Below are 13,072 nucleotides of genomic sequence, written 5' to 3'. Positions count from 1 at the left end.
GATTAAAAGGACTTGCGATTGATTTAGATCAGTCGTATTCATGAGATGGGGGCCCTCATCTCCTATCATGTACAAATATGGCTCATATCTGGAGGAACATACAGTAATGGATGTTGTAATTGTAATTGTAACAGTAATTGAAAGATCTTTAACAGTGCCATTTGTTTGCAGTCGTTCATGAGCAAATGTACTGACACGAACAGATGTGTTAGGAACACAAAAGGAATGATACACAATGATATCAGTTGTTTGCAATTTGTACATATCGTCTGTTCAAAGCCAGAGGAATGTAACTCTGTACTAAATTATATATGAGTTAACATCCTTCTGGCTCCGAACAGACGGTATATATGAAAGACTGATGGTAATATTGAACCAAGTCTAGGTAGTGCATGGCGTTACTTATCTTTTCCAGCTTCATGTTGATATAGTTCTACTTACCTCAGTGCCATAAATCCCTTGTTGATTTCCAACAGTTATGCAAATTATAGTTTTTCTGTTTTATTTTTAATAGTCTCTTTGTGCCACTTCATTTTGGTAAGCTCACCAAATGGCTAATAGCTAGTTCAAACATTTGATGAAAAGTAATTCTATCACAGTTTATTACAAATGGCTCGATGAAATCATGAAGTTGCTGATTTAATTTAATTTCTTTTGTATAATGTAAATGTTTGCATTTATCAAACTTGATGATCAAGTCACAGCCTCTCATGATATAGTCTGGTTGGATCTAAAAGGGTGTTAACGCCGTGTTAAAGTATATCGTCCTTGTTTTCACGAAGTGACGGTATATAGTGAGGAAAATCGTAACGCAAAGTGAATGCAATTTTTTTCACTACCGTCACTTCGTGAAAACAGCGACGATATATTAGTTAATGGCTTTATGGCTTCAAACAGATGGTACATGTATATTGTAGATGAATAGCTACATTTGAATGTACGTGTGACTGTCAAGTAATTTAATTTCAGGCTTCGATTGTCCACATTCACCTACTCATTAAGATGTGCATACACTGTACATAAGATGGAGCATTATCCTTTACATTAGTTTTGTAGTGACTTGAACTTTACAAAGGTCACAAATGTTTATCAACATTGTACATAGCCAGCATTTTAAACATTCCTTTTGTTAGTACTTTACGTTCAGCCAGCTTCAGTAACAATAACAATTTACAGCTGCACATTCTACATGTTCTCTGAGTTAATTTCATCCATGGAACCACCCAGCAACAAGAGTGTTATTTTAGTTACTCCAATCGGATCGCACCTTATTGTTTTAATAAACCAATCATCACACTTTTAGCGCACTTGGATAAGTCTCCACACACGGATTTTACTCACTTCTCCTGTTTTCAGTTTTCATCATCGGACGTGTTTTATATAGGACGTTTTCGGATTATTCAACAAGCTTCTTCTCATTAGTTTTCACGTTATAGCGAGTTTCATCATCATCATTTTATTTGAGGACTAAATCGCAAATTAGATTGGTCTTCTATTTAATTTCGGGAAGTGTGAACTGTAAGGTTGTGTGCCTTCATCATATTCGCGTTTCACTAGCTAGCTAGTCGCGCTCCACGTGCTGATTCTTCACTTCGCTTTATCGCTCTATTTCTCCTCTTCATGATTCGCCTTCCAGTTTCTTTCTATACTCGAGATATCAACGTTGAGGATTATTATTAACGGTAAGAATACTCATTTAGTTTCTACACAACATTTATTCCTACATTGGTGACCCCGACGTAGTGACTTGAACTTTACAAAGGTCACAAATGTTTATCAACATTGTACATAGCCAGCATTTTAAACATTCCTTTTGTTAGTACTTTACGTTCAGCCAGCTTCAGTAACAATAACAATTTACAGCTGCACATTCTACATGTTCTCTGAGTTAATTTCATCCATGGAACCACCCAGCAACAAGAGTGTTATTTTAGTTACTCCAATCGGATCGCACCTTATTGTTTTAATAAACCAATCATCACACTTTTAGCGCACTTGGATAAGTCTCCACACACGGATTTTACTCACTTCTCCTGTTTTCAGTTTTCATCATCGGACGTGTTTTATATAGGACGTTTTCGGATTATTCAACAAGCTTCTTCTCATTAGTTTTCACGTTATAGCGAGTTTCATCATCATCATTTTATTTGAGGACTAAATCGCAAATTAGATTGGTCTTCTATTTAATTTCGGGAAGTGTGAACTGTAAGGTTGTGTGCCTTCATCATATTCGCGTTTCACTAGCTAGCTAGTCGCGCTCCACGTGCTGATTCTTCACTTCGCTTTATCGCTCTATTTCTCCTCTTCATGATTCGCCTTCCAGTTTCTTTCTATACTCGAGATATCAACGTTGAGGATTATTATTAACGGTAAGAATACTCATTTAGTTTCTACACAACATTTATTCCTACAGTTTTATTCCCATTTTACACTGTGCGTTGTTGGAAGATAGGTAAATTGAAATTGAATTGAATTGAGTAAACACGGCACGTTCAAGTGAGCTCATAAACAGTAGAGTTCTGGTAATGCGATAGCATTTTGAAAGAAACTGTGTAGAAGCCATTGGAAAAAGATGATCATGTGCCACATATGTAGTATACTGTATGTTGTGAGGTTATGGAATCATCAAAATGATCAGAAAGGGGCACAATTTTGCTAAAGGTCTCATGAACTTCACATTATACTATGTATATTAGGAATTATATACCTCACTTAAGAAATCCAGCCATCTGATTGGTCGAAATTGCATTCATAAACTTCAACTATTTCCGTAAAATTCCCAGTAACCATGGTTAAAACAGTTCTATAATCCGAGTAACCATGGTTATTGGGAAAATAGTTCAGTCTCCATGGTTACCCCATAGGTTTACATGTTAAAAAATGGTCTGAGCGATCGAGGATACCGTACGTGTGCGAAGAATTGGTCGGTAATTTCAATACAATTGAATCTCAATCGATCTTACCGAGAATTTTATCTTGCATTGTTGACATGAAGACGAAATAAACTTCCAAAAACAAAAAAACAACATCTGCCGATAGATCTTGATCTAAATTCGTGCCAATATGCATTGCAAAAGTAAAAGAAGGGCCTGTTTAATGGAGCAGCCGCGAAGCATCCACCACGCGAAGCCGTTTTCAATCCATTTTAATGTAAGAAAAAACTGCTTTGTATTGTAACAGAGCGCGATAGCCGAGCGGTTTAGGGCGGTGATTTTAGTTACATCACCCTTTGTACGCAAGAGATCTAATCCCATCTTCGACAAAAGTTTTGTTATTTTTTTTATTTTTTAAATTTTATTTTTGGCATATAAAAGTATTAATGACTGCTTTAATATTCGAGAAATAGCTGTTTTTATACGCTCTCAGGAAGGTTACAATTGGGCTATTGCCCTTGGCACGCCTCGGGTAATAGCACAATTCTAACCTTCCCTTGAGCGTATAAAAACAACTATTTCTCTCAAAGCAGTCATTAATACTATACTATGTACCGGTACATGTATGTACACAAACATGTGGCATGAAAGTTTAGTTCCACAACCTTTAGCTTGTAGAGATATGAGTGTGAGGTATCGTGAATGGATAAAATACTGGAGACATGAATGTACGGTAAAAGTAGGGCGAATGTAAGAGCCGCTACATTACTCCCCTGCCAGAATTGAAGCTGTGTATGCAATACACAGATGAGAGGCGAAAAAGATAAATGAGCAAAGTACAAAATGTCACAAGAATCAATGGCTGATAAAAATGTAAAAGTGCATGTATTGTATAGTGTATGCAGTAATTTACAGCAGCCTAAGAAATGTACAAGCATGGCATTTGAAAGAATGTAATACAACAAGCATGCACGGCTGTTTAGTTGCCATAAATAGACAGTAATGAATGACATGGTATGCATCAAATAAACGTGTAGAAATGCAAGAGCATAAAAACATCCGATACAAAATCCAGAATGAATACATTTGATAAAACATTGCTAAGTCCAAAAAGTCTGGGAATAATAAAATCGTACAACCAAGCTTCCAAGTAAACGAGGGGTCACCAATCAGAAGGTTGCGTGTTTGAATCACGTCGGGGTCACCAATGTAGAGATATGAGTGTGAGGTATTGTGAATGGATAAAATACTGGAGACATGAATGTACGGTAAAAGTAGGGCGAATGTAAGAGCCGCTACAAGCTGTTATACATTAGCATACGTGCCACATTGTGTGGTTTTGGTTCAGTAACTTTTGATTCAGAGTACTAAAAAGAAGTATACCTGGGGAGTGTTTCACAAAGACTGACATCGACTTAAGTTGGACTTAAATATGGTAGACCATTCATGCCACTGATTGCTCTCACCATTATGATCTTTAGATAATATTTTTCCCTTCAATAATGAATTATCCAAAAAAAATGCTGTAGATTCGTGACAATAATTTTCTTGGTCCCTTGAGAGACCAATGCCGGTAAATGGTGAGAGCAAACAGTGGCATGAAAGGCCTTCCATATAGTTAGTCTAATTTAAAGTCAATCTTCGTCTTTGTGAAACACCCCCTAGATGCATGTGTAAAAGAGCAAAAACTTCTGCACACACTGCATTATTTTTTCTTGCATGACCAATTTACGTTAAATGCCAGCAATTTTAAAAAGGATTTTTTTGTTGTCAATCTTTAAAATGGCAACACATTGAGAGATTCAAAATCATTATTTTCAATACAAATTGGCAATTATTTTTTACTTTTTCTCTTACACATACATGTAGATATTGTTTGTAGAGTGATAAGACTTATTACAAATATGTGGCAACAGAAGAAAACTGTAATTGTTGCCAATTTGAAGAATAACACATAATAAAGTTAGCCCTTGAGATAAATCTCAGGCATGAAAGGCCTGTCATAAGTTAGGTTCGACCTTAGTCTTTGTGAAACACTCCCAATCCATTACGTGTACACAATGAATTATGACGTTGTAGCATTACAATGCCGAATGTCGTCAGAAGGATAAACGCCACATTTCTATTGTTAGGCTGGGATTCCCCAGAACATATTTAGAAAATTACATCAACATGAATTATGCATTATGAATATTAATTTATCATGGGAGATGCAGACCAATACATCTTTTATTCACAAAAATACTATCTTCTTGTTCTAACTCGTGAAATCTTGTGCAACTTTATCGCTAAATTGTCAAAAAATAAAACACCGTTTTATTTGAGCTATTTAGGAGTCAAAACCGCAATAATTTCATTTCAAAAGAATAGAAACTGAAAACACTAACCATGAACTTGAGTTGTAAATGATTTGGTTAGTTTATAAAGCTAGCACCACTCTTCAGCGTTTGGCGGTTTAGGAGACCGTGATATACTGTACACGTGTTTGGAGACCGTGGTACATGTATATCGTACGTGGAGACCGTGAAGAATTGTGTTATATCGCTTTAGCAATGAATTAGCAATGCTGTGTATGACATATATATGAACTATGAAATAACTATATGGACTTTATGAACTATGAACTATATGATCTACATGTATATAACATTGTGAGTTGCAGAGTTGAGTGAAGATACAGCTTATGGTCTACTCCTTGACCGTCTTTTATTTTGGAATTGTTGATACAAATTTTAACTTCACTGTGATGCAATATGACACAATATTGGAAGATGCCTATAATAGAGTTTGATAAAGACTATAGTTATCATTTGAACACGTTTCCAAGAAAAATGTTGCTGCCATAGGAGTTATGAGGATTCTTATCTGTGGTATTGGAATAATGGCGTTCTCCTGCTTTTTCAATTTTGAAATAATTTTGTCAACTCTGTATTTTTGAAAGGTACACTTATTTAATTGATTTAGATTATGTCAGTTGGAGAATGTCCCTGATTTCAAGTACCTGGGAGCACTGATGGTGAGCACAGAAAAAGATGTGAAAGCTCGTAAGTCAGCAGCATGGAGAGCGTGTAGCAAGCTTTGAAGAATCTGGAAATCTTCTCTTCCTAGGCAGTTCAAACAGCGTTTGTTTGTTGCTACAGTTGAATCTGTGCTGCTATACGGCTGCGAAGCATGGGCAGTTACAACAAAGCTGGCAAAAGAATTAGATGGTTGCTACACCAGACTTCTTAGGACAGCATTCAACGTGCACTGGAGCCAGCATATGACAAATAAGGAGCTGTATGGGAATCTACCAAAAGTATCAGAAAAGATCAGGGAAAAAAGACTACGTTTTGCAGGCCACAGCTGTAGGAACATCAATGAACCAATATCTCAGCTTTTACTCTGGAAACCTAAACACGGGAAGAAGAAACCTGGAAGACCTCATCTTACCTATACAGACCTACTCAAGAAGGATACTGGACTTGAACTGTCAGAGATAAAAGCAGCCATGCTGGACAGGAATGTGTGGAAGGCCATCACAGCTCGGGCAGTTGACCCGACTTAAGCAAGCAAGCAAGATTATGAATCGATTATAATATGTGTTTTGATTTTTGTTAATATATATATATATATATATATGTTCCTAGTTTGTACATATTGTATTTTTATGTTGAAAAATGCAGAAATAAAACCAAATAAACAAACAAACAGAAAATCTTGTCTTGAAGGGTTAATACAAAATGATATGACGCATTGAAATATCACCTAAATATACCCTGCCTGCATGCTACTTCAGACTGCATTTATGAGTATTTAATTATGCGTCTAGCACGGATGTGAGCATTGTATGGAAGGAATGTTAAGCCACTTGATATAATGATTGATTCATGTACATTCAGGCATAGATGGATAATAATAGACTGTCTGTGTTAGAAGTGATTTAGAGTATGGTGAGCATTAGCTATTTGAAGGAAGGGGCAAGGGGCAACTTGCCCCCTCCTGACGGATTGTCATTTGTCAACTATGAAAAGAAAAAGTGAAGCTACATTTTTAGGAAATTTGTTCCTATTTTCACGAAGTGACGGTAATGAGGAAAATCTGCACGCAAATTGTATGTAATTTTCATTTACTACCGTCACTTCGTGAAAATGGGGACGAATTGTTTGATTATCATTTCTGATATTCTCCTCCCCGCCCTCAAATAAAATATGCATGGAATTGCAGAAAATTATGTTTTTGATGGGAGTTAAAGGCACGAGGAGGGAGTACCAGGCTTGTTATAATAACAAGCTTTATTTCTTGTTATGTGTGCTTTCTTTGATATTTCTTTTCCTTAAAGGGCATGTTCCAAATCATCTTTTCTTCCTTTTTTCTATTTATTTATTTATTTATTTATTTATTTATTTTTGTTATGTTTTATTTTCTGGAACCTTTTTTCAGCTCTCCATGCAGTACTAAAAATATATCTACTTCTGTGTATTTTTGCTGCATTATTTCATCATGGTCCGCATGACTGGAGTAACCTTCAAAACACGCTCTCAACACTCATCACGTAATCATGAATTGAATTATCCCCCTAACGACCGACGAACCGGCTCACAAGCCTAATAAAATTACATCATTGATTGGCCCCTGAGCATCATGGGGTGCGTTTATGCTCAAATTTTTTTGGCCAGAATGAGGCATTTGTTACGCGTTTAGTTTAAAACACGGTTGCGTCCTTTCTCATCGTTGTAGAATCACCGAAAAACAGAGATCGTAATCGCCAATCGTAAACTTACAGAAAGGTGCGTTTCGGATCTGCTATTCTGGGGAAGCATAAACGCACAATCATTTGTAAACACGTTTAAATAGGGGCAACGTAGTTGTAGCATGCTCAGTGCAGGTTTGCAAATCCAGCTGCAGAGCCAGAGAAGTGAGCATAAACAGTACACCGTGGAACTGCGATTACGATGAGCGTTTACGATGTGCATTTCAAATCGCTCATTCTGCCTTCAAAATTGAGCATAAATGCACCCATAGAGCAAACAAGGGAATTATTTCATCATGACAAGGGTCCCTTTAAAATCATCTATACGTCAAGCCACTCAGAAACTCCCGGGTACTTAGTTCCAATTTCTGGGCTAATTCTTGCATTCCTGGTATTGACTTTTGAGCATAAAAGTCAATAAGTAGGCGTAGCGGGAATTAAGGTACATTGGGTTATGCATATTTGAAGAGGTTAGAATAGAGAGCTAGGGAGAGATAGCGGGGACGGGTTTTTTTTTTTTTTTTTGGGGGGGGGGGGGGGGTAATAGAGAAAGTGATAGGGGTAGATAGAAAGAGAGATGGAGATGGAGAGAGAGAGAGAGAGAGAGAGAGAGAGAGAGGGGGAGGGAGAGAGAGAGAGAGAGAGGCAGAGGCAAAGAGAGAGAGATGGAGAGAAAGAGAGATGGGGAGAGAGAAAAAGATGGAAATAGAGAGGTGGAAAGAGCGAGGGAGAGAAGGAGATGGTGGGAGAGAAAGAGATGGGGATGGGTGGAAAGAGAGGGAGATCGAGAGAGAGAGAGAGAGATGATGAGAGGTGTAAGAGAGAGAGAGAGGGGGGGGGGGAAGGGTTGATGAGATCGAGAGATCGGGAGACAGAGAGAGAGAGAGAGAGAGAGATGGGGGAGATGGGGGGGGGGGGGAGGGAGAGATGATGATGATGATCCTAATGACTAGAAGGTTTTGTCAGTTTCTGTTCAATTCATGAGGGATATGAGATGCCTACACTGGGAGAGATGTACATGTATGCTGAGGAATTAGGAGTAGCAATATGAATGTCACAGAAACCGATGCATCAAATGATTTGAAGAGTGAACTCAGTATCAATGGGGAAAGATGTACAAATATAAATAGAGAGCTATGCAGGGATCTCAAGAACAGAGTAAAGACACATGTACTAGCAGATATAGATAACGGTATAGAAATGCTGTACATTGAGATGAGGAATACTTTAATTGTAACGACCAATTATAAATAATTACCCCCCCCCCCCCCCTAAAAAAAAAAATTAAAAAAAAAAATTAAAAAAAATAGTTTCAAGTTTCAAGTATTATTTCAATTCAAATCCATAAAAACACATAAAATACAAATATACAATATCAAAAAACAGAAAACCACACAAACTGGAAACATGTCCACAAATATACGAGAATTAGACGAAGTTTAATAGATTGACAAATTTTACTAAGATAGATTGATATAATTCCTTGAATGAAGAAACTCCTTGAATGTAATTATAAGCCTCTTATCAAGGCGGCTCAGCTAAAGCTTGGATGATAAAATGATGCTTTGTATATTAATCACAGTGGTGTAGTAGTGGTGGTGGTTATTTTACCTGACTGCTAAGAAAGCACAAATGCTTGTTAGTAAGCAACCAGAGGACCGACGGCTTTAGGTCCTCTCTGAGAGACCTGGTAATGAGAATTAATGCCTTACCAAAGAGCACTAGCGCATTGTCTTGGTTTTGAACCCGGGTCATCGGATTACGAGACCACTGCTCTACCAACTGAGCTATCGTGCCTCCTCAGTATACCGGTGTAATAGCTGTGCTACTGGTATATAAACTAACATATTTTTACTATGAACTTTGTTTACTGTTTCCAGGGCGATGAACCCTGTACCTATCGTAGATGCGGACATGGATGCCATTATACTTGTCTTCATCACATTCCCCATCGAGCTATCTGAAGCAGATCTTATCAGAGGTGATAAATACCAACAGAACCTGTATGTAACAAAGAGTGTAGATGAAGGAAGGACATGGTCGGAGCCTCTGGATATCACTAATCTAACGCTCGGTAGGATGGACCCAGAACCTCTCATCTATGCATCAGGTATTAGACCGTAGTGAGTTGGTCTAGCGGTAAGACCGTAGTGAGTTGGTCTCATGATAATGGTGATGATGGTGGTGGTGGTTGTGATGGTAATGGTGATGATGGTGGTTGTGATGATGATGATGATGATAATGATGATGGTTGTTCTGATGGTGGTGATGATGGTGGTAGTGATGATGATGATGATGGTGATGGTGACAATAATGATGGTGATGATGATGGTGGATGGGAGGAGGACATGGTCTAACGCTCAGTAGGATGGACCCAGAACCTCTCATCTATGCATCAGGTAAGACCGTAGTGAGTTGGTCTAGGGGTAAGACCGTAGTGGGTTGGTCTAGCGGTAAGACCGTAGTGAGTTGGGCTAGCGGTAAGACGGTAGTGAGTTGGGCTAGCGGTAAGACCGTAGTGGGTTGGTCTAGCGGTAAGACCGTAGTGGGTTGGTCTAGCGGTAAGACCGTAGTGGGTTGGTCTAGCGGTAAGACCGTAGTGAGTTGGTCTAGCGGTAAGACCGTAGTGAGTTGGGCTAGCGGTAAGACGGTAGTGAGTTGGGCTAGCGGTAAGATGGTAGTGAGTTAGTCTAGCGGTAAGATGGTAGTGAGTTGGTCTAGCATAAGACTAGTGAATTGGTCTAGCGGTAAGAACGTAGTGAGCTGGGCTAGCGGTAAGACAGTAGTGGGTTGGTCTAGCGGTAAGACCATATTGAGTTGGTCTCATGATAATGGTGATGATGATGATGGTGGTACTGGTAGTGATAATGGTGATAGTGATGATGATGATGATGATGATGATGGTGGTAGTGATGATGATGATGGTGATGATGATGATGGTGGTGGTGATGATGATGGTGGTACTGGTAGTGATAATGGTGATAGTGATGATGATGATGATGATGATGGTGGTAGTGATGATGATGATTGTGGTGGTGATGATGATGATGATGATGATGGTGGTGATGATGATGATGATGATGATGATGGTGGTGGTGGTTGTGATGGTAATGGTGATGATGGTGGTTGTGATGATGATGATGATGATAATGATGATGGTTGTTCTGATGGTGGTGATGATGGTGGTAGTGATGATGATGATGATGATGGTGATGGTGACAATAATGATGGTGATGATGATGGTGGATGGGAGGAGGACATGGTCTAACGCTCAGTAGGATGGACCCAGAACCTCTCATCTATGCATCAGGTAAGACCGTAGTGAGTTGGTCTAGGGGTAAGACCGTAGTGGGTTGGTCTAGCGGTAAGACCGTAGTGAGTTGGGCTAGCGGTAAGACGGTAGTGAGTTGGGCTAGCGGTAAGACCGTAGTGGGTTGGTCTAGCGGTAAGACCGTAGTGGGTTGGTCTAGCGGTAAGACCGTAGTGGGTTGGTCTAGCGGTAAGACCGTAGTGAGTTGGTCTAGCGGTAAGACCGTAGTGAGTTGGGCTAGCGGTAAGACGGTAGTGAGTTGGGCTAGCGGTAAGATGGTAGTGAGTTAGTCTAGCGGTAAGATGGTAGTGAGTTGGTCTAGCATAAGACTAGTGAATTGGTCTAGCGGTAAGAACGTAGTGAGCTGGGCTAGCGGTAAGACAGTAGTGGGTTGGTCTAGCGGTAAGACCATATTGAGTTGGTCTCATGATAATGGTGATGATGATGATGGTGGTACTGGTAGTGATAATGGTGATAGTGATGATGATGATGATGATGATGATGGTGGTAGTGATGATGATGATGGTGATGATGATGATGGTGGTGGTGATGATGATGGTGGTACTGGTAGTGATAATGGTGATAGTGATGATGATGATGATGATGATGGTGGTAGTGATGATGATGATTGTGGTGGTGATGATGATGATGATGATGATGGTGGTGATGATGATGATGATGATGATGATGATGGTTGTGATGATGATGATGATGATGATGATGATTGTTCTGATGTTGGTGATGATGGTGGTAATGATGATGCTGCTGTTTTTGTTGCTGTTTCTGTTGTTGCTGCTGCTGCTGATGGTCCATAAAATGTTGCTATCGCTGTTGTCTTTGAAGGTCCAGGCCATGGTTTGCAGCTGAAGTCTGGTAGACTCATCGTCCCTGGTAACATACACTGGAAGGAGAAACCTCAGCCAGGGGCTACAGGTAAGACCTACCTTTCATCTGCTTCAGAGTAAGAAGGGCATTCACTTGTTTCCTTTCACATCATCATCAAAAGTGATCTCTCAGTTTATGACAGGTTCAGTGACCCAATCAGAATTCTACTTTAAGTGTCTCTCCAAGTACCTCGGTCTTGAGCCATCCTTGTACATATACAGTCAAACCTGCTTTAGTGACCACCTGTCTACAAAGACCACTTGTCTACAACAAGCACATTTTTTGTTTCCCTTGAAAATGGTTTCTCATTGAAACATGTACTAAAGGAACCTGTCTACAAAACCACCTGTCTACAAAGACCTTTTTTGTGTTTCCCTTGGGCGGTTGACAGGTTTGACTGTTTAGTACATTTACATGGAAGGTAATGTTCTTCTAGCTCTCATTAGATGATTCCCTGTTATTGTTGATACATTGTACATCACTGTATTGATACTGCAGTTACAACAGAACAGAGACAAAGGCACACAAAGAAAAGCCCAGGACTTGACTTCATTATTATGGTCCATGCACGTCAAAATTGTGTATATTTATTCCTACAAATATACATACTACAGTCAAACCAGTTAAAGTGACCGCCCAAGGGAAACACAAAAAGTAGTCTTTGAAGACAGCTTCTTTAGTACATGTTTCAACGAGAAACCAATTTCAAGGGGAACAAAAAAATGTGGTCTTTGTAGACAGGTGGTCACTAAAGCAGGTTTGAATGTACATGTATACTAATAGTATTATTAGTACATGTACTTTGTGTTTGAAAAAGTGTAATCTTTGGTAGATATTAACGTATTCCAATGTAGTACTAAGAATATTTATGATAATGTGAATGTACAATAGACAGGTTTACTAACATATTCAAATTGTATGCATACTTTTTTTATTAAAAAAAACCTGAAAGCTTACTCGCTTGCCTGACATAGCAACAAGTGATATATGCAGACTGGATTCCAAGTGTTGTACATGTACTTCATTCAATAACAGGTTAATGGAAAAACTCGTCCTAGGTCTCCCAAAACATCCATACATGTAAATTAAAAAAATTTAGTAAACAGATCTATTGACAGGCTATACTTCTATTCACTCTCTTTTCCCTCTATTACATGCAGGTTGGTCAGCCAAGTTTAGGTGATCAATATTGTCTAGTCCCTCCCGTCAATTTGTGTAGAGTTTTAGATTCCCCATAAAGGGGGCACGCAAGCATAAAATTAATGGTAGAAA

The 13,072-nt window shown here is 38.9% G+C and overlaps 1 protein-coding gene across 1 annotated transcript in view; it reads left to right on the top strand.

The window, feature by feature from the left end:
* LOC764416 (sialidase-3) overlaps positions 1-13,072 on the top strand; it is a 68,792-nt gene that overhangs the window by 46,687 nt on the left and 9,033 nt on the right. Inside the window, exons 4-5 of the mRNA XM_030987916.1 lie at positions 9,486-9,715; positions 11,759-11,848. Of these exons, the coding sequence (XP_030843776.1) occupies positions 9,486-9,715; positions 11,759-11,848 (320 nt within the window). The remainder of the gene's footprint in view (positions 1-9,485; positions 9,716-11,758; positions 11,849-13,072) is intronic.

This window comes from Strongylocentrotus purpuratus, unplaced genomic scaffold (genome assembly GCF_000002235.5).
Source record: "Strongylocentrotus purpuratus isolate Spur 01 unplaced genomic scaffold, Spur_5.0 spur5_scaffold_17, whole genome shotgun sequence".
Lineage (NCBI taxonomy): Eukaryota > Metazoa > Echinodermata > Echinoidea > Camarodonta > Strongylocentrotidae > Strongylocentrotus > Strongylocentrotus purpuratus.
The sequence above is the reverse complement of the archived record's forward strand: the minus strand, read 5'-3'. Positions and strand labels throughout refer to the sequence as shown.